The following is a 26019-nucleotide window of genomic DNA, read 5'->3' on the forward strand; positions in this document are numbered from 1 at the left end:
TTCATCCCTGTCAGCCACGGGCAGAAGGCAGCTTCTCTTCCCTTCCAGGAGCCTGTGCCAGCTGAACCTGTTGGCTTTCCAGAAGACATTGCTGGCGAGGGGCTGCTTAGGCAGGGAGGGAGAACCAGACCTGCCCCCAAGCACACACGCCTTCCACTCGTCTGGTCAGGGAGCCCTCCGCTCATTTGGGGACTTTGAGAAACGGCTCATGAAGGATGTCAAAAAGCCTCTTGGCCTGGAAGGAAAGCAGAAGCAGGGGGAAGAGGGGTAGCATTCCCGCAGGCCTTGAATGCAAGAGGCAGGCAGGGCTGCATCTTTAGCCTGTTTCCCCCCTCTCTTTGGGACCCGGAAGAGACCCCACACACACACATTTGGATGACCCCCCCAGGAATTCTGCTACAACAGACTCAGACTGCTTCTCCTCTGTGGTTGATAAGGGAAACTCGTCCATACTCTAATAGCACCTGGGCATCACCATACTATGTATGGGTGTGAAAGCTGGACAGTGAAGAAAGCTGATAGGAAGAAAATAGATTCCTTTGAAATGTGGTGTTGGAGGAGAGTGTTACGGATACCGTGGACAGCCAACATAACAAATTAGTGGGTTATCGATCAAATCAAGCCTGAACTGACCCTAGAAGAAGCTAAAATGACTAAACTGAGGCTATCGTATTTTGGTCACATGATGAAAAGACAAGAGTCACTGGAAAAGACAGTCATGCTAGGAAAAGTTGAGGGCAGCAGGAAAAGACCCAACAAGACATGGGTTGATTCAATAATGGAAGCCACAGCCCTCAATCTGCAAGATCTGAGCAAGGCTGTCAAGGATAGGACATTTTGGAGGACACTGATTCATAGGGTCACCATGAGTCGGAAGCGACTTGACGGCTCTTCACACACACACATCACCTCTTCTCCCCACAGTACTGCAAGCTTTGGCTCTGGTGTTCATCAGTTGCAAGCCCCTATCAGTCATTGCTGATATTCACCACACGGGTGTGTGTGTGAGAGGTTTAAATCCCCTGGTTCTCAAAGGACCCCCTCCCTCCCAGCTGTTCCGTACCTCCGGGGAAACCTGCAGGCACAGGAGGGGCTGCCTCTGTGTTTCCCCCTGCATGTTTGTGTGAGGGGGAATGGCTGCTTTTCACAAAGGGAAAGAGGGCTGGAGATCCAGCAGTGGATCCTTGGGGGTCTCACTGCATTCAGCAGTGAGTGGAAAGTGCCTCTTCTCCTTCGCTCTTAACCCCCTCAGATTGTTTCCCACCACTGTGAAGCCCCCCCGCAACATCCTCCTACCCATAACCTGTTCAGTTTTTTATCCCCAAATCTCCCCTAGACCCACTGGGAGAACAATCCGATGGTCTGGGCCGTATGGACTATGGCTCCAACAATGGGCTCCAACAATGTTACCACTCAAGGTCTGCCTAGGCTCTGCTCCACGCCCTCCTCTTCCCGTTCACAAATATTCCAGCCTTTTGTTAAGTCCTGGGGGCTGGACCTTGACTGTCATTCCCAGAGGGCTTTGAAAAGCATCCTGGTGAGGAGGGCAACATCTTACCCGGCCTCTGAGAAGGCTGGGTGACGGGGTCAGGAGCCCGAGCACACGTTCCCTCCTTACCTTCTGGGGCCCGATCCCTGGGCAGAGGGACAGCTCTTCCTTGGAAGCTTCACCTATGCTGGCCAGGGACTGCAAGGCAAGAGAGAAGACCTTGAAATTAAGTAGGGCAAGGAGGACAGAACCTGCAGGCACAGTTTGAGGGTTGTGGAGGGTAAAAGGAATGCTGATACTGAGAGGTGGAATAGAGATCGTCCTAAATACATACATAAGGGATAAATGAGAGGAAGAGAGACCTGGAAATGATTGAGATGGGGGCTAAAGCAGGATTTAGTGTGCCACAGGCCTTAGTCCTGACTTGGATGGCCCAGGTGAGCCTGATTGTGTCAGCTCTTGGAAGCTAAGCTAGGCCAGCCTTGGTTAGTATTTAGATGGGAGACCACCAAGGGAGTCCGGGGTTGCTCTGCAGGGACAGGCAATGGCAAACCACCTCTGTTCATCTCTTGCCTTGATCTGGATGGCACAGGCTGGCTTGACCTCATCAGATATGGGAAGCGAAGCAGGGTCGGCCCCGGTTAGTACTTGGATGGGAGACAGCCAAGGAAGTCCAGGGTTGCTACGCAGAGGCAGGCAATGGCAAACCACCTCTGTTCTGTCTCTTGCCTTGAAAATCCCATAAGAAGCTGCCAGAAGTCAGCTGCGACTTGACGGCACTTTCCACCACCAACAGGGCTTAGTCCCAGAACTATTGTAAAGGTGGCAACTTAATCCTAGTGTGTGAAAAACTGAAGCCCCACAGACTGCCTCTGAGTTAACTTGGAATTCTCCCTCCCTTGTTCTGGGCCTCAAAGGAAGGTGGGGTGTGGGGTGAGGATCTTTGGGAATGAAGTAGCAGGGAGGAGAGAGGATGACTCTGAAAGGGGAGGTGCGTGACCTGAACTCTGTCCCTTTATACAAGGCACTCTGAAGGTGGCAGGGGGTCTCCCCTCTATATCCAACCCCAGAAGAAAGAGAAGCTGCTCACTCCAAAAGTGGAGAGGAGGCTCAGCGTGTCGGTCTTGTTCACTGACTTCACGCTGGTCAGGCAGTCGGTCACCTGGAAAAAGAGAGCAGAACCACCTCAGCGCCTGACCTCTGGCAAAGCTTATCTCACTTCGAAAGCTGTTACAACCCTACTGGTTGTGGACTGTAATAATAAAGAACGGAACTGAAAGCTGTTGCAATGCCAAATTCTTGGTAGGAACTCTGGTAGGCCTCAGAGAGGCAGAAAGGCTAAGTTGGATTTTATGGGCCAGTGACTCCACAAAGAAGCCGAACTTGGGAACCCAGGGGTGGGGGGTGGGGCATCAGGCCTTCTGGACACTGAGGCCCATTAGTGACTGTCCTTCCCCTCTCCGGTCAGGAACAGCCACGTAGGCCCATCTTGTGGGAAGTGGTGCCAGATGCCAGGCAAGGTACAACGGAAGTGGTGGAGCTGGGGAGGTCAGAATGGGCCAGGCCCCCGGCTTTCTCGCCACCAGGATTTGAGGTTTGACTGTTTTATTCTGGTCTCATCTGAAATGTTTTTAACTATCATTGTAAGTCGCCATGAGGAAAGGCAGAGGATATCAATAAAGGGGCTCTTACTCGAGACAGGTAATTCTGGTCCACCTTCTCCTTCAGCAGGTCTGCTGGCTTCTGTTCATAGGCCTTGTAAGTTTCAAGGTAGCGGCCAGCTTCCTCGGGGCTACAGATTGTAAAAAGGAGCCAAGGGTGAGAGATCCTCCCCGGGACGCACCACAGTCTTCTGCATAGCTACTCCGAGTCAAGGGTTTCCTGGTGGGGGAACGCGCAGCTCCCCAGAGCCATTTCAGGTTAGGAGAAGAGCATGTGTGAGGGATCAAGTCCCTCTTCCTGCACACCACGGCCCCAGCCAGAACAGGGCTTGTGCAGGCCACTGAGCTGCAGAACGAGGCAGCTCTCCTTCCAAACTTATACAGGCCTCTGAAGTCATGGGTGGGGATCTCTGCTGCACCATATTTAACATCTATCACCTTCTCTAAATACCGATGGGCTTTCTCCAGAGCTCGGTTTAACGCCTTTCCATCAGCCCTGCTTAGTGGAAGATTCCAATGCTGGGCTATGGAGGCATGGTTATGCCCCTGCAGTGCCAATGCGATCGAGTCAATTGCCCATATTTTACTAAACTATGGATTCTATAGGGATGTCAGAAATCGCCTAATCTCGCCTCTGCTGTCCAGGTTCCCTGGATACACTAGCCACTCTAGTCATGATAGTCCCTTCATGGAGAATTTCTACTTGAAGATGAGAATCCCACCATCTCACATAACAGTAGCAAAGTTTGTGAGATGGTGGGATTGCCACCAGAATACGGAGATCGTTGCTGCTATATGAAACAGCTCACTAATTGTACTATTGTATGATTGTGTGCTACTGTGATTGCTCCTTTTAAAATTTTTATTGTTACGCTGTGTTTAATCAATCTAAATCCGCTTGTGCATGCCTGGAAATGGAGTTCATTAATTATGCACAGAACTCACCAGGCAGGCCTGACGGCACAGACCTGGAGAAGATGCGAGGGAAATGTACTGTGTTGCTGAGCCCTGAATTATGGCTCTGATGCCCAGCAAGCAGGATGAGATGGTTCTGGTACAATTCTGCCCCCCTCCCTCGCCACCTCCTGGCCAGTGTAGCTCTTTTATTGGCTGCATGGAGAAAGTCCCCATCGCCATTGCTGCCAGAGTTTTCGCCCTCACCTCCATGCTAAGACCAGGGTGCAGTCCGCCAGGATGCAGATCTTTGCCAGTTCCTTCAGGGCCTGGTGCGGGTCTTTCTAAAGGAGGCAAGGGGGGCAAACTGAGCCATCCGGGTCTGAAGGAGCAGACAGGGGAGAAGAGCTAGGGGAGAGATGGTGGCGGCAGCAGCAGCACAGGGCTACTGCAGTCCGAGGAAGGAGGCCGTGGGCTGAGAATGCAGAAGCCAGACAGGGCAGAGGTCATCTGCACCAGGGGAGCTCCAGCATAGGGCAGGAGTGAGCAGCAAAACCTAAGGGGGGGCAAGCGGGGTTCCCAGGCTCCCCAGTCTCTCACCACGTCAACCTGGATCAGCAGCACCTGCAGCATGTAGGTCTTGCCCAGCGTCTGAAGGCATTCATGAATGTAGTTGGGCTTCAGGTTGTGGTAGCGGAGGCTGTGGGCGGCAGAGAGAGAGAGAGAGAGAGAGAGACGGGCACCAGTCAGGGCATAAGGACATGGTTGAAACTGGCATGCATATCTCATATGGAAGGCTAACACAGCCCAGAAATAGAAAAAGTATTCCATGTCAGTGGGCTCTTTAATTTTACAAATTTGATAGAATATATTGGGCACAAATTGGAATACATCCCTATATACACAGCTGGGTTGTTGTTATTATTTTGCTATAATACAGTTGTAATATGTATTGGTGTGCATAAGTGATGTTGTTAGACAACTGATGAAGGCCAGGTGGTTGAAACGCATTTGGATTGTGGTTTTAGTTTATCAGTATTAGTTGCCATTATGTTTTTAATATAGATATCAGCGCCTTAAAATAAATATATTTCTATGCATAATTGAGTCTTTTCCCACCTAACCTTTGGGTACCCAGCATAAGCAGGAGAAACGGTGCCTGTGTGTGTCAGGATGGCATTTCTGCCAAATGAGGACCAGCTCCATGCAACTCGGCCCCAAAAGTTTCTACGGGCATAATTTCATCTTGACCTGAATGTAAGAGGGCTCCCTCCCCACAACAAAAAAAAGGTTACACATGAGATTTTCTTTTATTACTACACGTACCCGTAACTTACATGCGAACTGAGGAGTGCCTCCTATTTTTCTGGACCACCACCTTGGGGGAAAATCCTAGTCTTCCTTTCAGGTAAACAGTGCACCTGATTCGCCTTTTAAGGTGCCACAAGAGTCTCATTTTGTTCTGTTTGGGGCTTTCACTGCAACAAACTGACTGGGTTTAAGGGAATGACTTTGCTTTTCTCAAAAGGGGGTCAACCATATATCAAGATGGGGCTCCCCAGCGCTCAAGCACCCCCTCCCCCCCAGCTGTTGGATCAGACTGGGGACTCATGCCCTTCCCCCCAAGGCACTAGCCGAATGAGGCCAGGTTGATGGTTCAAGGCAGAGGGCCAAGCTCTTTCATGAGAATGGCTGTCGGCGTGCCCCCCACCCACCATGAAAAATAATCAGGGAGTGACCTCCTCAGAAAAACTCCTGTCTAAATGAATTTATTGGGGCTTTAAGAGCTAATGGATTAAAATCCTGGCTCTCTCCTGTTCTTTGGAACTGGGAATCAATTTTATTTTGATGGTGGGCCCTAGTAGGAATTGCCACTCGCCTAGCTGTAAATTCCACCAGCCATGGGGAAACCACAGCGATGCTGTCATAGAATGTTCACAAACATTCCAATATCAGAGTGCTGAGGCACAGGTTTGACCAGAAAATCCTCACCCAGTGGGAGGGGTTGTGTGCTCTTGGCAGGGAAGGAGGCAGTGAGGAAGAGCGATGAAGGTTGTGGGCTAAAGAGGCCAGGAGCATTGAATTTCACATTATTTCAGTGGAAACCAAGCAAGTCTTATTCTAGAGAGGCAGCCAAATGACTCTGGAACAGGGATAGCTGCTTGTATGTGTGTGTTTGTGAGACACTGTGCGTGAATTATCACCTCAGGAAAAGGGCGCAGGTGCTCTGGCCTAGGACATAATCTGGGACAATCTCACCAAACTCCCAAGGCACGTTGCGGATAAACTTCAGGATGGGGTTGCCCCTCTGAGGAAAGAAAGAAAGCCCAGTCAGGGTCTGATGGGGAACAAGGGAGATGGGAGAGACCACCTAGCGCTAACTCCCCTGGCCACCGCATCAGGATCACCCAAGGGGAGAAAAACCTGCAGGAGAGGGAGGTAAAGTGTGGCCTAGTTATCTGTGTTTGGCCTGGTGACACTTTCCTCAGGAACTGGGACTTTGCTGGAATATTTATAACATTCCCTCTACAACCAGGAGGCTGAAAAACTCAAGCTTAGCCTGGCCCAGATGAACCACCGGCAAAGATAAGATGACCTCTGATCACATGCAGAGTGCCTTCTGCTCATTGTCAAGATGCCAAAAGGCACCCTTGCTAAGGGATAGTTTCAGAGGGTAGCCATGTTGGTCTGCAGTAGAACAGCTAGATCTGAGCCCCGTAGCACCTGAGGGACAAACAAGGTTTTTGGGGTACGGGCTTTCGAGAGTTAAAGCTCTTGACTCTTGAAATCTTATACCCCCAAAATCTTGTTGGTCTCTAAGGGGCCACCAGACTCAAATCTAGCCATGCGAAGGGCTGGATGATTTTCAAGCAACTATAGCCCTGGGCTTGAAGCTCAGCCTTGTCATGAGCTCTGAGGTTCAGCCCCCATCCCACATTTGAGAACTAGCTTTCAACCCTGGGACCTCTCGCCACTAATAACCACTTGGCTGGGGAGGCGAAGCCAGCTTTCTTTCTACACCTTCGCCAGGAATGTCTGAGCCGGAGGTCGGGCAGGCCATTCCTTCTGTGCTGCCCTGTCCTCTCTCACCTGGCGAGGACTGACAATGATGGAGTTGTGCTTGGCTCCTGGTTTGGGTGCCGGGTTCAGGGGTGGTTCTTTGTCTTCGGGGCTGGTCTGCACAGCCAAGGAGCTCTGAGGTTTGGTTACTGCTGCAGTCACAGCTGCTGCTGGCTTTGACTGGGGGGCCAAGGAGACATCTGCTTGTCCTACAATGTAGTCGGCATAGGTGGCCCCCACTGGCCCTGCTGGAGCCTTGGGGGCTGGGGAGGGGCTTGAAGGACAGGAGGGCTTGAAAAGCAGCTGCGCCTGGAAACAGGAGAACAGAATTCAAAGGGTGTCTGGATGCAAATTGAGGAGCTCAGAGACCCCAGATAGACAGCATCCCAACTCCTCCCCCGTATACCGGGGCCACATTGTAATCTTCATCCTGTGTCTTCACAGTGAACTTCTTCCTCCCTCCAGAGGTGGTCCCAGCTGCTGGAGGCTCCATCTCTACAGTTCCTGGAAAGAGTCAAGAAGAAATCTCTCAGAACTGCCGTCCATCTTGCTCCCCACAGCTCCCCACGTAACTCTGTGCCAGCCATATAAAGTTGGCTTCTTTTGAGTCAGACCCTCGGTCCCTCTAGCTCAGGACTGTCTGTTCTGACTGACAGCGGCTCTCTGGGGTCTTAGACAGGGAAAGGCATTTCTCAACGTATGTTGAAGAGCTGTTACCCTTTGACTGGAGATGCCGAGGCTTGAACCTACTGGTATCTTCAGACTATGACCCTGCCCTGTGTGCTTTCTGGATTGGGGTGGGGGAATGTACACAGGCAAACTAGGCAATGGCAAACCACCTCTGAATGTCTCTTGCCCTGAAAACCCTACATGGTTGCCATACATCGGCTGTGACTTGACGACACTTTCCTCCACCACCAGAACTGCACAGGTGCATGCTTCCTGACCTGTCTCAGAATGCTCCTTTCCCGACAAAAGGTAATCACAACAGCTGACATTACAGTATACTTAGGAGCACTCTGTCTACTGAAAAGAGAAACTGCCAATAATAAAACATTGACAGTGCAACTTTGGTAAGGCAAAAGGTCAGCTTAGGTACAAAAAAACAAATTCTGGGTCAAGCCAAGGAGGGAAGAAGAGGATAAGCAGGAGGATGTTGAGAGCAGAGGATCAGGTAGCTATGGAAGAAAGAATGCGGAAGGAAGGACGCCAAAAAGGCAGTGATGGAGCTGAATGCATGTCAGCTGCTAACTGGTATTGTGATATTTTAACAGTTTTTCAATATAAGAGTTATCTTTCTTGGAGATCTTTTGTTTAAAGCAAGATATAACCATTATTTGATATAGTTGACCTTGTCATGCTGATTCAAAGCAGTAACTTCCAGACTTGACTAATGCAGTGTGCTCTACATGGGGCTGCCCTTGAAGATGGGAGCTTCAAGTGGTGTCCAATGTGTCTCCCCCTCTTATATCTGCGTCAGAGTACGAGGATCATATTTAGCCTGGATTACTGCAGATGCACTGGCTAGCAATCTGCTCTGTGGTTCAGCTGAAGGACGCTGGACCCTAACCTGCCCCCTGCCTCTCGTGCTCAGCTCCACAATCTTTATGGGCGGTCTCCTGACATCAGCTCAGACCTGCAGCTTCACAAACACCTGCCTTAGGGAATCTTCTTCCAAAGCTCATAAGGAGCCTTGACTCTAGAAAGCTCATGCCCCCCTAAAACTCATGCTGGTCTCCAAGATGCTACTGAACTCAAATCTAGCTGAACTTCCACACCAGTTATTTACTTTATTTAGCTTTATTTACCTTCTGTAAAAATGGCAGGATATATCTTTTAAAGCCAGGTTTTACTCTATGAAGGGAGTGATGTAACATTTACATCAAGCATTTCCTGGCTGGCATTTTATTTTTGTAACCATTAATGTTCAATGCTTGATAATAAGTTGCCTATTTTTTATTGAAAAGTATCTTTCACTGTGATGTTGCAGTAAAACGGGTTCGCGGGGGAGAGGGAGACCCAAGATTGTTATCAAGAAAACAGTTTATTTGCAGCTGCTGACTCAGAGGCCCTAATGGGCAGAAATCTCTGAGTCCCGATTATACTGGGGAAGAGATATTTATCCAAATTCAAGTTATGACGATACATCAACAAGTGATGCATATCTGATTGTATTACAGACAGAAAGGCGACTCAGTACAGTTGCAGTTTAATCCAGTTTCTCCTATCATTGTTTATCGTTCAAGAAAACAGTTTATTTGCAGCTGCTGACTCAGAGGCCCTAATGGGCAGAAATCTCTGAGTCTCGATTATACTGGGGAAGAGATATTTATCCAAATTCAAGCTACGACGATACATCAACAAGTGATGCATATCTGATTGTATTACAGACAGAAAGGCGACTCAGTACAGTTGCAGTTTCATCCAGTTTCTCCTATCCTTGTTTATCGTTCACTCTGACACTCCATGACTCTTAGCCCTGTTACCCAGTGCACAGAGCAGGCTTGTAGCTAGGCAGAAACTCCTTCCCTGGCAGTCCGGAAGCCAATTATTACCGGGGGATCTCTGGGGTACTGTCACGGTGACAAAAAGACCCTTCAGCCTAAAGGAACATGGGATACAAATTCTCAAATTAATGAATTTCATTGGTTCTTGCAGGTTATCCGGGCTGTGTAACCGTGGTCTTGGCCCGGATAACCTACAAGAACCAATGAACTCTGACCGTGAACGCCTTCGACAATATAATGAACTTCGTTTTACAAAAAGCAAATGTATTTAAGCTTAAACCAATATTTGCCTATGTGACTACTGTCACTACTTCCCAGCAGGGTGCCTCTTCTTGGCAAAAGGAGGGGGGGGGTCTCAACCTACTTAGGGATGCAGAAAAATATGACTTGGTCAGCTAACCACAGGATAAACCAACCACCACTCCCCAACTGACTGCACATGGACTAGGAGGCGCTGAGAGTCATTATGGGGTGGCAATTGCAATTTCCACCCCCCCTTTCGTGCTATTGAGCTCTCCATTGCTATGGAGATGGTCTCCGCCTCCTTCTTCCTTATTGACATACTATCTGTTTCCCGATTGGCTGTTGCTCGGCCAATGGCGAAGGCTCACCGGCACCTGGAGCATGCGCACCAGCTCCCGCAGGAAGAACCACCTAAGGCAGCGGCACCATAGAGTTGGCCACGCGGAGCCCAGAGCGGCCAAGACTTCTTCCGCCGCCCGATTCAGAGGCGCGGAGCGAGAGAGGCCAGGGCCGCCGCCCCGGGGGTCCTAGCAGAGCCCTGACATGCCGTCTCCTCTAGGCATCGCAATTCTTTGGTCTTCCTCCCGTTTCCATGGTTGCGAAGTCAGAAAAGACCTTTTTTCGTTTCTATAGTCACGGAGGAATACCCGGCCCCGCCTCTATGGCTCTCGAGTCCGCGTTGTGCGCCTCTCTTGGACGGGGGAGTGAGATAAAGGGCCGTCCTTTCCTGTCTCGTAAGAGCCGCGCGTTGCTGCTCTAGCCAGCATTCTCTGTGGCGCCCCCTGACTTCCTGGCCGGAACAGGAAGCGCCTCTGCAGAGCGACCCCTGCGGAGGGGAGGCGCGTTGCACCCACCTGTTTGGCCCTGAGAAAGTTATCATCTCTGGGTTGGAAAATGCCATAGACGGCATCCTCCCAAGTAGCCATCCCGCCCCTCCCGGGAGAACTGATCTCTGTCATCTGTTGAGCCAGTGTAATTCCAGAACTCCAGGCCTCACCTGGAAATTGGCAACCCTATGTGGGGCCCTTCTTTCACTGGAAAAGCCACGGGGCAACCATGGCTACCGGAACCCCTAAGCTCCCTGCACTGTGCAGCAACATCGAGTCTAGACTACTGTAATGCACTTTGCATTGGTCTCCCCTGAAAATCAACTTGGGAGCTAGACAGAGCATGCCCATTACTCCCATTCTGCAGACTCTCCATTGGTGTAGTGCCTGTGTCATAATATTAATTTCGAATTAATATAACACAGTGGGAGGTTGATAGTTCAAAGCAGTAGTTTTATTGAGCTCAATATACATACCGGATGAAACTGCCCTAATGCGCAGGACAGTCTTCATACAGAACAAAGGATTGCTACCCCAGTTATAACTTCTGGTTAGGGATGTTCCAATTACGTCGACTTACTAAACATTGGTTGTCTGCCTTTCTTTAATTAACATAGTATACAGAGATTGGTAGAAGCTGTCTCTAAGCAAGCACTTGGTCTTGTGATTCACATTCCTAACAGTGAAGGTAAGACACTGTGTTTCTCTACAGGGGAAAGCCTGTACCAGGCAATGTGTTTTGTTGGCCTCTTATAGTTATGGATGCCAACGTTCCCAAAGTTTCCATGTGTGGGTAGAATATATCTGCCTGATGCTATGCTCTATTCTTGAGCATAGCACCTCATGAACCTATGAATGTTTATACATATGAAAGAATATATGTTTTTCTATAAATGAAGTTTATAGGCACTTCATTGGCTGCCCATCTGTTACGGGGCTGTTTTAAGATATCGACTGTCACATATGAAGCCCTCTGTGGCCTTCACCCCTTTTATTTGTGGGACCACCTCTCTCCCCATGTCCCGGCAGGACAACTTTGCTCAAGTCAGCAGGGGCTTCTGCAGGCGCAATCCTGCAAATGGGCAAAATCAACAACTGCACACACACCTGCTTTCTCCATTGTGGCCCCTGCCTTGTGGGACGGGCCTCCCTGAGGAAGTCTGGAAGGCTCCCACCCTCCCGCAAACCATGCAAAACTGAACTATCCAAGAGGGCTTTTCTGGGCAAGTAAAATGGTTGCACTGCCAAAAATGGTATTACAAACTTGCCTGAATCCATGATTAAGCCTGTGGTCTGTGCATAGCTTATTTTAAGTAAGATCCTATTTATGTAATTTCTGTACTGCTTGATGTGTCATGTGATTACTCATACTATGCTTCAGTTTTTTCTGGCGGTTACTCATACTATGCTTCAGTTTTTTCTGGTGGTTACTCATACTATGCTTCAGTTTTTTCTGGTGGTTCCAGACTTCTAAAATCCGAATGCATTCGTTATTGAATGTCCCATTTTTGTGATTGTACTATGTGTAATCTCCCTTGAGACCCTGTGAGAAAGGCAGGCTATAAGTAGTGTTAATGATAATAATAATTCTCCCTTAAAACATCCCCAGGGTTGCCAACCTATAGGTGGCACCTGGAGAGCACCTGCTATTACAGTTGATCCAGATGAAGATCAGTTTCCCTGGGGAAAATGGCTGGTTTGGAGGGTGGATTCTATTGGCATTATATCCTGCTGCGGTTCCTCCCCCCAAAAAATCTCCAGGTATTTCCCAACCTACAGCTGGCAACCCTATTCCCATGCCAGAGAGTTGGGGAGGGGGATTCCTATCCAGCATGACTATATACTTTGCAAGACCTTTCCTTCAGCAATTGCTTACAGGCCACAACAGGATGCAACCCCTGTGGTCCAAACTGTTGCGGGGCAGACATAAGAGCATAAGACAGGCCCTGCTGGATCAGACCAAGGCCCGTCAAGTCCAGCAGTCTGTTCACACAGTGGCCAACCAGGTGCCTCCAGGAAGCCCACAAACAAGATGACTGCAGCAGCATTGTCCTGCCTGTGTTCCACAGCACCTCATATAATAGGCACGGTCTTCTGATCCTGGAGAGAATAGGTATGCCTCATAACTAGTATTCATTTTGACTAGTAGCCATGGATAGCTCTCTCCTCCAGAAACATGTCCATGCTCCTTAAAGCCTTCCAAGTTGGCAGCCATCACCACATCCTGGGGCAGGGAGTTCCTCATTTTATGTATGCGTTGTGTGAAGTCAAGACATCTATGTAGTCAGGGAGGTCTTCCACTCGGAATCGCCATCATTCATCCAGGTTGCGGAGCAGTGAACCCAACCAGTGGTATTAGAAACTTACTGAAAGCCTTCGCATTTATTTTATACATTAATTAGCCACCTTCCTTCCTTATGGAGCTCAAAACATCTTGGCTTACAACACAGATAAAATTTGCTCCTTTTCTCCCATCTTGGGTCAGGTCCATCTCTTAAAACATAAAACATCACTGCAACATGGGACCGGGCCTCGACACGTACACGCCCCTCCCGCCCCAGGCACAGTGCCTTCTGCCCACTTGCCCTCCACTTCTCCCATCTGCCTCCAGTGTAACTCATTACTCCCCATTCCCAGCCACATTAGTGAATCATTCAGTCCTGGGGACGAGCGGTGTGGGTAGGGGAGGAGAGACACTGGCATGCCACATTTCACATTGCAGCAAAATTTGCTGTCTTCTATTGTTCTCATCTGCGGCATTAAAGGAAACCTTTAGGGAGATGCTTTCGAGAACAGGGGTTGTTTCTGAGCAAACATATAGGATGTTGCCAGCTGCGAGGACCACAGCTGTATTTCAGGGGGACGCACAACCTCAGTTTCAGCGGCTGACGCTAATCTGGTGAACCGGATTGGTTTCCCCACTCGTCCACAGGAAGCCTGCTGGGTGAGCTTGGGCTAGTCACAGCTCTCTCAGAACTCTCTTAGCCCCACACCTACCTCACAAGGTGCCTGTTGTGGGGAGGGGAAGGGAAGGTGGTTGTAAACTGCTTTGAGACTCCTTAAAGGTAGAGAAAAGCAGGGTATAAAAACCAACTCTTCTTTTTGCCAACTGCAGAAGAGCAATCTAGCAGCATAAAACTATGGTCGTGCAGCTTGTGCCCAAGTTTAGAACATCTCTTAGACGACCTGCATGGGGGGAGGGGGGCATGGCCTACACAGCCAAGCCTCATGTATGCCAGTTGGGGAAAACTCCCGAAGGGGGCTGATCCTCCCGGCAGAGGGATCCAGCCTGGCCCACGAAGACAGTCCTCACTCAGCTGCAAAGGTCGTTGTCGTTTTAGAGAAGTCATCTACAACTTAATTCCCTACTTGTAAAATGGAAACACTGATGCTGCACCTCTCCAGGCTTCTCAAAGTGAAAACGTGTTAATACTTCAGAGAATACAAAACACTTATTGAAACTACAAGTACCTGTACGCCGGTTGTTAAAAATAGGTGGGGGAGGGAGAGAAGCCTTCTGTCATCAAATCTGTTTGGACTGAGAAGCCTCCACAATTCTGAGAAAAGGAAAATGGCTTAAAAGGGACCACTGCTTTGAACAGGCAAAACAGGTGCTGCCCGCACCAAAAGCTTCCAGCCTGAGCCCCCCCCCCCCACTCCTTTCACTCCCTAGGGAACACGTCCCCCCAGCAAGGCACCAAATTATTTAAAGGGGTGGATTTTTCCTTTTTAAAAGTCATCCACTGCGCGGCCAACATCCAGTAGGCACTGGCCCTTCCAAAACAGGGAAGAGAAGAGCCACATTTGGGGTTCATCCTGAAAACCAGACAGCCAGTTATTCCAAAATAGGCTGATTATTAAAAGACACCCCACACAGACCCAACCACCAACCACGACGAGTCACAATAAAGTAGCCGGATGATATCATTTTATTGGACCATCTTTGGTCGGCAGCAGCGTAGGCAAGCTTTTCCAGATAGGCAGAACTCTTCCCCAGGCAGAGAGAGCGGCACAAATTCACCCTTCAGCTCCTACTGGCAGGGGGCCATCCTCTTCCCCCAGCACTGGAAAACAGAGCCTGCAGGCAGACGGGTGGAGGGAAAGAGGCTGGCTTCTTCACAGCCAGGAGGCCCCTGAACAGCCAAGGCAGGAGAGATTGGAGCTGTGAGCCCCAGTCAGGCTGGAAGGTCTCTGGAAAGCCCTGGTCAAGTCCTGTTCAAGACAGAGCTACACGGAAGGAAGGCTGTGATGCCATCAATACAAAAGCCGCTCGCCTTTCCCAACCTGCCCCCTTTTCCTTCTGCCCATAGGAACACAATCCACCAAGCTACCCCCCCCCCCACACACACACACCACCACCAATAATCTAGCTCCCAGCTCGGGACAGCAGGGCTCAGCCCGATTCTCCAGCATCTGAAGGCATCCCCTCCCCTTAGAGCCCGTCCGCAAGCGCACAGCGGGCCTCCGCAACCGTCCAAGTCCCGAGGGGCCTGCAGTCCAGGTCGGAGAGCGCCAGCCTGGCCTCCCACTCAGGGCTCCCACGAGAAGCTGAGGGTTGGGCCGAACGCCCATTCCTTCCAGAGAGGTTTCTTTCAGAGCACACCCTTTGCTCAGGAAGAAAGCGGGGAGGGCTAAGGCAGCGCTAGGTCCGCCAAAGTGTGAGGCGCGATGGACAAATTTATGGGTGAACTGGGGGGAGATCCCCCAGCCTCAGCCGCCAGGATCTGCCCCCCTTGTGGTGGGCAGGAAGTGGCACCCTTGCTAGCCCAGTAATCCGCAGAGCGGCTTACGGCCTCCTGGAGGCGAGTCCAGGCGAGGGCATCATTACTCTGGACGGCCTCGCAGAGGAGCTGGGCCTGTTCCCGCAGGTCAGCCAAGTCCCGCTGCGTGCTGCTGTTCTGCCGGATCAGCTCTTTGGTCCTCAGCGTGATGCCCAGCAGCCCCGACTTCCGGAGGATCTCGACCGTGTTGTGAAAACGGCGCTGCTTGCCCAGGCTGCTGAAGCCCAGCTTCTTGGAGGCTCTGGAGATCATCCGCACCTCCGCCTGGTCCAAGTCAGCCGTCCCGGAGCCGGTGGACGAGGTGACGACATTCTGGGAGAGGGCCTCCAGGCCAACAGCAGCAGGTGCTGGCTGGTCCAAGGGAGACGGCAGCGGCTCCCTTCCCTGCTTCTCCCCACCGTGTTTTGGTGCCACGGGTTCGGAAGACGACACCCAGATCTCTTCCAGGCAGAAGCGCTTGTTCTTGCTGATGTTTCCTGCCGCAGAGGCCACTGGTCCTGCCTTGGCCTGCCGGTCCCGGCTGGGATGAGGGGCGATTTTGGGATAGGTGCTGAGGCTGGGTGGGCAGGTTTCCTTGGCAGCTGGTTTCTGGCTAGGAAGCAGGGGCTTCAAGGCGGCCAATGGCTGCTGTATGAAGAGCACGCGGGCAGGAGAGCCCTGGAGGCTGTTGAGGGGGTGCTGGCTGCTCCACGCCAGGAACTGGGTCGGGGCGGACGGACCCAGGGGCTGCGGAAAGAAGGAGCAAGACCGGGCATTAGCTAGCAACGAACAGATGCTGCCTACTGGGAGGCCGCAGGGCATCAGAGGACGGGCTGCCCACCGCTGTCCCCTAACCCTTCCTTCTCAGGGTGGAAAGGGGGGGCCCACACCTGTGGCAGGACGGCAAGCCCCCTGCCCAGAGGGAAGGTGGGGAGTGGCTCTCGATGGCCATAGCACTGAGCGGGCAATGCCCAGGTCTCACAAGGGCTACCTGTTTGAGGGCAACATTTTTGACAATGTACATGGGCGCAAGGCCAGTGAAGGTGCTGCCAGGGAGGGCCCCGGATGCCTTTAGCGGCGCCCTCTGCAGCTTGACGGGGCGGCGAAGCGAGGAGGCGGGCTGGTCTTCCGTGTCGGTCTGCTCCACGGTGCTCAGGTACTCCGAGCTCACATCTGCACAGAGGGGTACAAAAGGTGGTGGTGGGGGAGGCAAAAAAGGAAGAGACAGCAAAACACTCCCCCCCCCATCGAAGGGCCCCAACTAGGGCTGCCAGGTCCCTCTTCGACACCGGCGGGAGGTTTTTGGGGCGGAGCCTGAGGAGAATGGGGTTTGGGGAGGGACTTCAGTGCCATAGAGTCCAATTGCCAAAGCGGCCATTTTCTCCAGGTGAACTGATCTCTATCGGCTGGAGATCACTTGTAATAGCAGATCTCCAGCTAGTACTTGGAGGTTGGCAACCCTAGCCCCAACTCTATTCGCTTAACAGCACCAATGGTGCCCTGCTGTAAACCCCGGTCCCACTCCCCTCCCCCACAGAGAGATGGAGCAAGGGGGGAGCAAAGATGCAGTGCAAAGGAAAATGGAGGGAGCTCCGCACATGACTGTGTGGGCGGCACAGTCCACAGAGGAAGGGTCCCCAAAGCCTTGCCTCCTCCCCCCCTTTTGATTTCCAAAGCCCTGCCCACTCTCCCAGTCTCTGGTGCCCCAAGGACAGAAGATGAATGTGTCTGAGAATGCCCAGCTGGCCACCGTGCAGGAGACTCTTCCCTCGGCCTTTGGTCATCTGTTTCCAAGCACAAAGCGCTCCTGGCTGAGGTCAGACCCCAGCCAAGAAGAGACTTGCAGGGCAACCATGGCCAGCCCCTCTCCGCTGCAATCCAAACTGGAAAAGCCTCACCAACTCACCAGTTTCCGGTCTTCAACAGAAACCGGGGTCCACAGGAAGTTGGGGAGGGGTTAAGGGCACTCCCAACATCTTTTTATTCCAAGAAACTCTGCACATGCTCTGAAGAACCTGCTACAGCCTAGGTAACGTGAGTTTAGCTGAGTTAGTTAAACTGTATTGTTTTTATTAGTGTGTCTCTGCACTGTGTGCCTCTTTCTCTGGGTTTTGTTTTACACTTTTCCAATTTTTAAAATCCAACCACCCCTTTTATAATAAACCCTCTTCATAAATCCATTATTTTGCTTCACTTAGTACAATTTACTTCTCTGCAATATTTCTGTGTCTCTCTTCCTCACATGCTAGATTAGTTGGCTAGAAGGCATTTTCGTTATTGCTCTCAAACTGCGCTAGAAGAATAAATTCTCAGTGGGTCAGGCTAGATGTTCTCAGGCGGCCCTGAGCAGTGGGGGCTGGTTACCAGGGTGTTCTCCAGGGAACCCTTGGTCAAGGAAGGAAAGACACCATTTCCCTCTTGCTACTGTAATAACTGACTGCTCCTGAGAGCGCTGGAAGGGGATGACTTGCATCTCCACACACCAAGGCCCAGAGGGTGGGGAAGCCATGCTCTCCTGCAGACCTCAAAGCATTGGATTGGGGGTGGGGATGCATGTTAATTGGCAGATGCATTTCCTGAAGGAGCCACTTCCCATATGCTCACCTCCAGTGCCCTGTCTGCCGGCTCCCTACCTGAAAACCCAGAGTCCTTCTCCACTTCACTGGACGAATGATGGGACTTCCCGCTGGAATCGAGGCCCGCCGTCGCCTTCTTGGCCTGCCCTGGGCAGCCCTCTGAGCTGAGGCTCTCTGGCTTCGAGGACCGGCCCAGGGTAGTCTTTTTCCCAGGCTTGGGTGGATGACTAGGCGGGGATGGCTGGTCGGAAGGCATGGTGGCTCTCTCTCTTGCTCCTGGGGGAGGAGGGTCAAAAGGATTGTGGGGAGATTGTGGGGGGGGGGAGTGAGGAGTTTACTGGTCAAACATCACCACAACTTTAACACCCCACAGGCCTCTGAGAACAGGGCATGCCCCCACCCTACTTGCGGCAAAACCCCAGGAGCACGTTTCTCCAATCACCTGGCTACTAAGAGACCTCACCACGAGCCAAGATCCTCTGGGTGCCCACGTAACCCATACAAAGCCCAGGATGCAAGACAGTCACCTACCGCAGACCTTCTACTGGCAATGACCTCTTTCCTCAGGTCCACCTCTGGGGCAGTTATAAGAACAAGACGTGTCCAGAGAGATTTCCCTGTTGCTGCCATTCTGAGGAACTGAAAGACCCTTCTCAGCCACCAAAATGGCCAGGTGGGCAGCCCTTCCCAAGCACTTGTCCCCACCCCCAGGTGCTTCTTTCTCCACCCCCTGGCTCCCTGGGCAGCCGGCATCACCAGCAGCCAGATTTGGCCCAGGCCTGGCTGACCATCCCAATGGACCTTTAGCCCACTTACCCAGGATGAGGAGCGGTGCTTGGCCCCCCGCCCAGTGATTTTCTTGCTACCAAACTCACCCAAACTGGCCACAAACTCAATTCCCTTATGGCATTACTAACCCCCCCACACACACACCAGCATAGCATCCCCACACAACTGTGGTGGACGCAAGATAAACATAGCTGCTTTTTACTGAGTCAGAACCTTGGCCCATTAAGGTTGGTCTTGTCTACTCTGACTGGCAGCGGCTCTCAGGCAGAGGTCTTTCACATCACCTCCTACCTGGTCCTTTTAACTGGAGATGCCAGGGATTGAACCCGGGACACTCCGCATGCCAAGCAGAGGCTCTACCACCGAGCCACAGCCCCTCCCCAAAGTTGCTCTTGCATCAAACAAAGCCATCTACTTTCCTGTTCATCTTACCCAGTACCCAGTACTACTCAGAGTATGCAGTCGAGCAGAACTTCAGCCCCGGCCTCCCTCTCTAACCACTAGGCGCACCACCATGCCTCGCAAGATACTTAAATGACAACCAACGTTAGAGACATTGCCGGGGAAGGGGGGGGGGCTCACCACTCTCAGAAACGTGTTGCCGGTTTTTGCTCACAGCTGCGGCTGCGACTCCCACAACATCTGGGGCTGCCAGGGCGCAAGTCAGGCAGACGCCTCTACCCCTCCTCCCCCCCAGCCCTGGCAGTCCAGGGCCGCCACTTGCGAGGGCCTAGGCCCCCCTTCCCTTTCAGAAGAAGGGCGCCGGACAAGCAGTAACCTCTGTGGCACAGAGCGGGCCCCCTCTCTGCCGCCGCCGGGGTGAGGCTTCCGAGTCTCCCTGCAATTACATAACCAGACCGGCTGCCTCCCTGCCTGCCCGCCTGCCTCGCAGGGCCCAGCCCCATCACCGTGCTCAGCTCCAGGCAGGGAGGAGCCAGCTGGGCCAGCAGCCGCCCCTCCTCCTCCTCTGCAGCCTGCCTTTGGCCGCAAGCAGGGAGGCAGGGCGGTGCCGCCCGGCAGCTGTTTGCAACACATGGCCGTGCAAGAGCCCCAGAGACACGTTGCACGCCACGAGCTCCCTGGCCCGGCCCACCTCCCGCACGATGCCAGGCAGCCACAGGTGGCCCTCCGGCTGCCAGGCGCACACGGGGAGCGGTGTGGGAGGATCGCTCCTCCCTGCCACGGAGGAAGGGGCACGTGTGCGTCAGACGGTAGCCAAGGGTGGGCTTCTGGGCTAGACTGCACTGAGCCAAGGCGGGCCGGGAACAAAGCTCCTGGACAGACCCGGTTCCCTACGTGCGCAGCCCCGACGGCACAACTGTCTTGCTTCAGCGACACAACGCCAAGGCAGCAGCTTCCCCAGGATTTGTTTCAAGTGGTGGGGAGTTCCCCAGCGGACACCGAGATCATCTTCCCAGCCCTCCCTTCCTCACAATGTTCTTTTAGATGTTCTTAACTCCACGCACAGAGGCCCACCCCAGACATCCACCAGACAGGACGACACAGGTGGAGCTGCCTTCCGTTGAGCCCGACCCTCAACAAGACCGTCTCCTCTGACTGGCAGCGGCTCTCTAGGGTCCCAGCTGGAAAAGGGGTTTCCCTGTCACCTACTGCCCAGCCTCTGACTGGAAATGCTGGAGAGCAAACCCAGGACCTTCCGCACACCAAGAACGTGGTCAGCCACTGAACCGCAGCCTCTCCCTCTAGCCCGATGCTCCCCTCTGACCGTAAGGGACTCTCTCCAGGGTCTCAGGTGGAGAAGGAGCCTTTCCTAACACCTGTCAGCAGAGATCCTTCAACTGGGCCTTCTGCATGCAAAGCGGATGCTCTGCCCACGAGCCACAGACAGGATGCAAAAAAGGGACCTGTTGACCATCTCAGTCCCCCAACTCATTCCCTCGTTGCAGAGGGTCAGCCTTCAAGTCCTCTGCAGGCTGCCATTCTAGCAGGCACCAGAATTCACCTCCAGGCATCCTTCCCAAGCAATACATTTTTGCTAGAGTCTATAGAATTCCTTCAGCCAGCAAATTAAAAACAAAACCCCTGAATTGGTCAGTTTATTATATCATTAAAAAAAAATTGGATGCAAAACACAAAGAGAGAGAATTGCACGTCCCAATGAATTTCACATCCGGAACATCAACAGACACCCATCAGTATTCTGATTTCCGAGTAACTTGGCAGGGCGGTCAGGCAGCCTGGTACGCGACGGTGTCACCGGGGATGAGGAAGAATCGACCCCATCCCAGCCCCCCTCGTGAAACACTGCAGCCTGACAGCCCGCCTTTCGGACAGAGGAGCAGAGCAGAAGAGAGGGAGGGAGAGACTCATCAAAGCATCCTCCCCAAACTACAATTCCCAGAAAACATAGGGGTAAGCCACAACAGACTGACACTGGAAGGAGGACACGGCTTTGGCCAAAAATCCCGCCTGAAACCAGAAGCAAGAGTCCACACTCAAGGCCTTCTTCTCCAAGGGAAAAATGGCCTCCAACCTTCATCGCGAAACCCAAAGTTGCAAGATGCCCTTCCCAAAGAGAAGCTTCGGTACAGGAAGAGGTTCGAATGGGAACGGCGTCCCCAAATGTAGAAAAGAGCAAGAGTCCAGTAGCGCCTTAAAGACTAACAAAATTTCTGGCAGGGTAGGAGTGGAAGAAGTGAGCTGTGGCTCACGAAAGCTCATATCCTGCCAGAAATGTTGTTAGTCTTTAAGGTGTTACTGGACTCTTGCTCTCTTCTACTGTTAGTGACAGACTAACATGGCTACCCATCGTGATCTATCAATGTTCCTAAATGTGCACAAGGGGGGGACGGGACAACTCTGCACAGGTAGCTCAGAGGCAGCTCCAAAGAAGGGGGGCCGCTGCAAACCCGCCCAGCAGCAACCAGTTTTAAACACCTGATGCAAGGGCACCACAGGTAGCATTTCCATCTTCCTGACAACGCATCCCATGAAACAGGAAGCGCTTTCAGTGGCACGCGTGACAGTTGCCAACTCCGGGCTGGGAAATTCCTGGAGATTTGGGTGGTGGTGGAGCAGTTTGGGAAGGGGAGGGACCTCAGTAGGGTATCATGCCATACAGTCCAAAACTGCCATTTTCTTCAGGGGAATCGACCTCTGAATCCTGGAGTTCAGTTGTAACTCCAGGAGGTCTCCAGGCGCCATCCGCAGGTTGGCAACCCTACAAGTGCCAGGCCTCAGGCAGCTATCTGGGGAGGGGGAGCAAGAATGGGCGAAAAGAAGGGAAAAAGCAAACCATTTCCAGCCCCCTCCCAATCCTGAAATTCCTCACCGCCGATGGGGGGGGGGGGAAGAGAGACAGCCTTCTTCCCTCTCTGCTGCCCCCCCCCCATAGCAGCCAGGCTCTCAGCCCAGGCTTAGCCCTATTCAGCAGCTGAAAGCTGGAGTCAGTGGGACTGCCATGTGCGTCTGTTGACACCACGCCTACTCCAAGTGAGGGGGGGGAGAGGAGGGGGGGAGAGGAGGGGGGGCGGCAGAGGCAGATTACGTCATGGCACAGAGTGTTCCCAGCACCCTGAGAGGCGCACGCTCCCAGCCGCGCGCACACAAGCACACACCCCTTTGGCCACATGTTGCAGACACAGAGAACGGGGAGGAGGACCCTACCAGGATGGGGTGTGTGTGTGTGTGTGAGAGAGAGAGAGAGAGAAAACGTTCACTTTCATGCTTTGAACTTCTGCAAAGTTTAGTCCACTTCACCATCCAAGTACAACTTTTGCACCAACCCCCCTTCACTCCAAGTCAGGGTTGCCAACTCCAGGTTAGGAGGTTCCTGGAGATGTGGGGAAGGAGCCTGGGTAGGGACCTCAATGGGGAAGTGATGCCCCGGAGTCCACCTGCCGAAGCTGCCATTTCCTCCAGGGGAACCGATCGCTGGAGATCAGCTGTGATTCTGGGTGAATTCCAGGCCTCCCCTGGAGGTTGGCAACCCGACTCCCCGTTGTCTCCTTCCCCTTGCTTGGACCTGTGCCTTCTGGTCCAGGAGATCCTGCCATCCTCCCCCCCCCACACACATACACAGACAGCCACGCAGAAGCAGAGCTTGTTTAATCCCAGAGGCAGCCGACACCAGCGTTGCCCGGCCCACCATTTTGCCACTAGGAAACTGGCCAGTCACGGTGACATGGGGAACAGACTCACACCCCAGACCCACCTGCTTGGAACAGCCCAGAGGAACAAGCAGTTCGCAGCCACACATCCCATGCCCCCTGGGCCAAGGAGGCTCCTGGCCACGGTGCACATGGAGAAGAACCACCGCGGAAAGCGCGGCCGCACACTTCCGGGGGGCAGCAGCCCACTGCCCCATTTGGGACCAGAAGTAGCCCTCCCAGGCCAGTCAAGCGCCCACCCCCCAGCCCCCAACCACCACTCCACAGCTAAGGGGAGAAAAGAAAAGAGGTCTTCCGCAACCCTCAATCCCTGCAGCCCCCTGGGATGCCAAACTGGGGGCAATTCGGCCACTGTTTGAGGGGGACAGACCCAAACCCTGGGGAACTGCGGGAGGACAGGAGGGCCTGATGCACGTTCGGCCAACGCGCCTGGTAGCGACCTCTGGAGATAATAATAAATATAATAATAATAATAATAATAATAATAATAATAATAATAATAATAATAAAGAAACTGTTTACGAATGTCAGAACCAGAGCGACCACATCTAAGTCTCTAGGCCTCTTGTATAGAAGTTTGAAAACTGGTGTACGGTGGTGTCTGAGGTTTCAGATGAAAAAGCGGGGGGGGGGGGCACCTGGCAATGTGGGAGATGGGCTTAAGAACATAAGAAAGGCCCCGCTGGATCAGACCAAGGCCCATCAAGTCCAGCAGTCTGTTCACACCGTGGCCAACCAGGTGCCTCTAGGAAGCCACAAACAAGACGACTGCAGCAGCCTTGTCCTGCCTGTGTTCCCCAGCACCTAATATAATAGGCATGCTCCTCTGATACTAGAGAGAATAGGTATGCAGCATGACTAGTATCCATTCTAACTAACAGCCATGAATACCCCTCTCCTCCGTGAATATGTCCACTCCCCTCTTAAAGCCCTCCAAGCTGGCAGCCATCACCACATCCTGGGGCAGGGAGTTCCACAATTTAACTATGAGTTGTGTGAAAAAATACTTCCTTTTATCTGTTTTCAATCTCTCACCCTCCAGCTTAAGCAGATGACCCCGTGTTCTAGTATTATGGGAGAGGGAGAAAAACCTCTCCCTGTCCACTCTCTCCATACCATGCATAATTTTATAGACCGCTATCATGTCTCCCCTCAGCTGCCTTCTTTCCAAGCTAAACAGCCCTAAGCGTCTTACCGCTCCCCATAGGACAGTTGCTCTAGTCCCCTAATCATTTTGGTTGCTCTTTTCTGCACCTTTTCAAGCTCTGTAATATCTTTTTAGGTGTGGTGACCAGAACTGTACACAGTATTCCAAGTGTGGTCTCACCATAGATTTGTACAAGGGCAGTATGATAGCAGCAGTTTTATTCTCTATTCCTCGTCTAATTATGGCCAGCATGGAATTTGCCTTTTTTACAGCAGCCGCACACTGGGTTGACATCTTCATTGAGCTATCCACTACCACCCCAAGATCCCTTTCTTGGTCTGTCGCTGCCAGCACAGATCCCATCAGTGTATATGTGAAGCTGGGATTTTTTGTCCCAATATGCATCACTTTACACTTACTCACATTGAATCTCATTTGCCATTTTAATGCCCATTCTTCCAGTAAGCAGAGATCCTTCTGGAGCTTTTCACAGTCCGATTTTGTTTTAACCACCCTAAATAATTTGGTGTCATCTGCAAACTTGGCTACTTTACTGTTTAACCCCAACTCCAGGTCATTGATGAACAGGTTGAAAAGCACCGGTCCCAACACAGATCCCTGAGGCACCCCACTGCTCACATCCCGCCATTGGCTTCTGTGGCTGGCGAGCACCGTAGCTCTTTTGGCTAGCTGTGTGTGTGTGTGTGTATGTGTATGTGTGTGTATGTGTGTGAGAGAGAGAGTGTGAGGGTCTCTGTCTTTGTGTCTCTGCTTTCCATCACCTGCTTTCCATCACCTTTCCATCCAGACCTCCAACATTGGGCCTTCATGCAAGGGAACCCCCCGGATGTGGAAGGTTGGGTTCGCCATGCTGCTGACATCGAGAATCGCAAACAACTCCTGAACTTGTCCAAGCAACGGATTGGGCGAGACCCCAGACCCCGGGGTGACCGTGGCCGGGAACTCCGGCAAGGGGGTGGCGGGGTCCTCTCGGCCGCGGAACGCCGCAAGCGGTTCGAGGCCGGCGTCTGCCTGATCTGCGGGGGAAAGGGTCACTTTGCATCGCAATGCCCCTCTCGCTCAGGCCGTCCGACCCCTCCCCGCCAAACCCAGGCCGAGCCGACGAAACCGGCCGCCGACAGCCAGCCTCGCCGCAGAAGTGGACCACTGAGCCGGCGCTCCGGCGCACCCTCCGCTCTCCACGCACGTCCCCAGGATGGGGCATCCGACTCTACGGTCCCATCGGGGTCCCGGATTACAAATACCGTCTTTGATTCGGACGGCTCCCCGGAGGCCACTACCCCGTCCCCCTCTTCCAGCGAGGAGGAAGAGTGGGAACAGCCGGCAAAAAACGCCGTCGGTCTACTGTAGAGGGGGCTCCGCAGCAGACCGTCCCTATCGTTGTGCAAGGAGCTCCACCGATGGTAAGCGCCCAAGAGGACAATGTATTTGTGCGTGTCCATCTGTCCCTACCCAAAGGGGGCCCCCCGTTAGAGGTCCCCGCGTTGGTCGACTCGGGGTGTGCCCGCACCATGATAAATGAGGAAACTGCCAAGAAGTTGGGTGTCCGGCGCAAGCGGCTTCCGGGACCCCTCCGTTTTTCCCAAATGGACGGGAGTGACTTTAAACGGGGCCCGGTGACCCACAGAACTGCAGCCGTGATTATGTCCGTGGGGGAACATTGGGAACGGTTGTATTTCACTATCGCCCCTATTGTAACCCCTGTGGTGTTAGGGATGAACTGGTTAAGGGGGCACAATCCCTCCATTGATTGGGTTAAACGGGTGCTTTCCTTCCCCGAAAACCCCTGTGGGTTGCATGACAAGGAACGGGTACTCAGGACTCCAGCCGCCGCACTGGTAGGGTCCCCCGCCCCAGTCTCTCCTCAATTACCCTCTGAGTACTCGCAATTTACTGATGTTTTTGATGTTAGAGA

The 26019-nt window shown here is 52.6% G+C and overlaps 2 protein-coding genes across 3 annotated transcripts; both read right to left on the reverse strand.

Annotated features, from left to right (window-relative positions):
- Nucleotides 1–153: 153 nt before the first annotated feature.
- On the reverse strand, nucleotides 154–7610 carry ERCC1 (ERCC excision repair 1, endonuclease non-catalytic subunit). 2 transcript variants are annotated; one of them, XM_056847164.1, is made up of 9 exons: nucleotides 7511–7610; nucleotides 7135–7413; nucleotides 6249–6352; nucleotides 4645–4744; nucleotides 4312–4388; nucleotides 3182–3281; nucleotides 2580–2651; nucleotides 1619–1687; nucleotides 154–235 (listed from the first exon to the last, which is right to left on the reverse strand). In XM_056847164.1, the coding sequence occupies exons 1-9, from the start codon at nucleotides 7595–7597 to the stop codon at nucleotides 182–184; spliced, it is 942 nt and encodes a 313-aa protein (XP_056703142.1). In that variant the 5' UTR covers nucleotides 7598–7610; the 3' UTR covers nucleotides 154–181. The 2 variants fall into 2 exon arrangements, with proteins under 2 accessions (XP_056703142.1, XP_056703143.1); XM_056847165.1 differs by having other exon boundaries at nucleotides 160–235; nucleotides 4654–4744; nucleotides 6249–6382.
- A 7702-nt stretch (nucleotides 7611–15312) lies between these two features.
- On the reverse strand, nucleotides 15313–18279 carry LOC130474621 (CLOCK-interacting pacemaker-like). Its single transcript, XM_056846315.1, has 3 exons — nucleotides 18075–18279; nucleotides 16433–16614; nucleotides 15313–16188 (listed from the first exon to the last, which is right to left on the reverse strand). The coding sequence occupies exons 1-3, from the start codon at nucleotides 18271–18273 to the stop codon at nucleotides 15313–15315; spliced, it is 1257 nt and encodes a 418-aa protein (XP_056702293.1). The 5' UTR covers nucleotides 18274–18279.
- Nucleotides 18280–26019: the final 7740 nt, after the last annotated feature.

Source organism: Euleptes europaea, chromosome 3, assembly GCF_029931775.1.
Source record: "Euleptes europaea isolate rEulEur1 chromosome 3, rEulEur1.hap1, whole genome shotgun sequence".
In the NCBI taxonomy this organism is placed as follows: Eukaryota; Metazoa; Chordata; class Lepidosauria; order Squamata; family Sphaerodactylidae; genus Euleptes; species Euleptes europaea.

Coding starts and splice junctions, on each gene's coding strand:
- ERCC1 (XM_056847165.1), bottom strand. CDS start 7,597: ATGGAGCCTCCAGCAGCTGGGACCACCTCTGGAGGGAGGAAGAAGTTC. Junction 4,745..6,248: donor ACCTGCGCCCTTTTCCTGAG/GTGATAATTCAC, acceptor TGCCGCCCACAG/CCTCCGCTACCACAACCTGA. Junction 1,688..2,579: donor GCCTCCTCTCCACTTTTGGA/GTGAGCAGCTTC, acceptor CTTGCCTTGCAG/TCCCTGGCCAGCATAGGTGA.
- LOC130474621 (XM_056846315.1), bottom strand. CDS start 18,273: ATGCCTTCCGACCAGCCATCCCCGCCTAGTCATCCACCCAAGCCTGGG. Junction 16,615..18,074: donor GAAGGACTCTGGGTTTTCAG/GTAGGGAGCCGG, acceptor CCCTCTGTGCAG/ATGTGAGCTCGGAGTACCTG. Junction 16,189..16,432: donor AAAATGTTGCCCTCAAACAG/GTAGCCCTTGTG, acceptor TTCTTTCCGCAG/CCCCTGGGTCCGTCCGCCCC.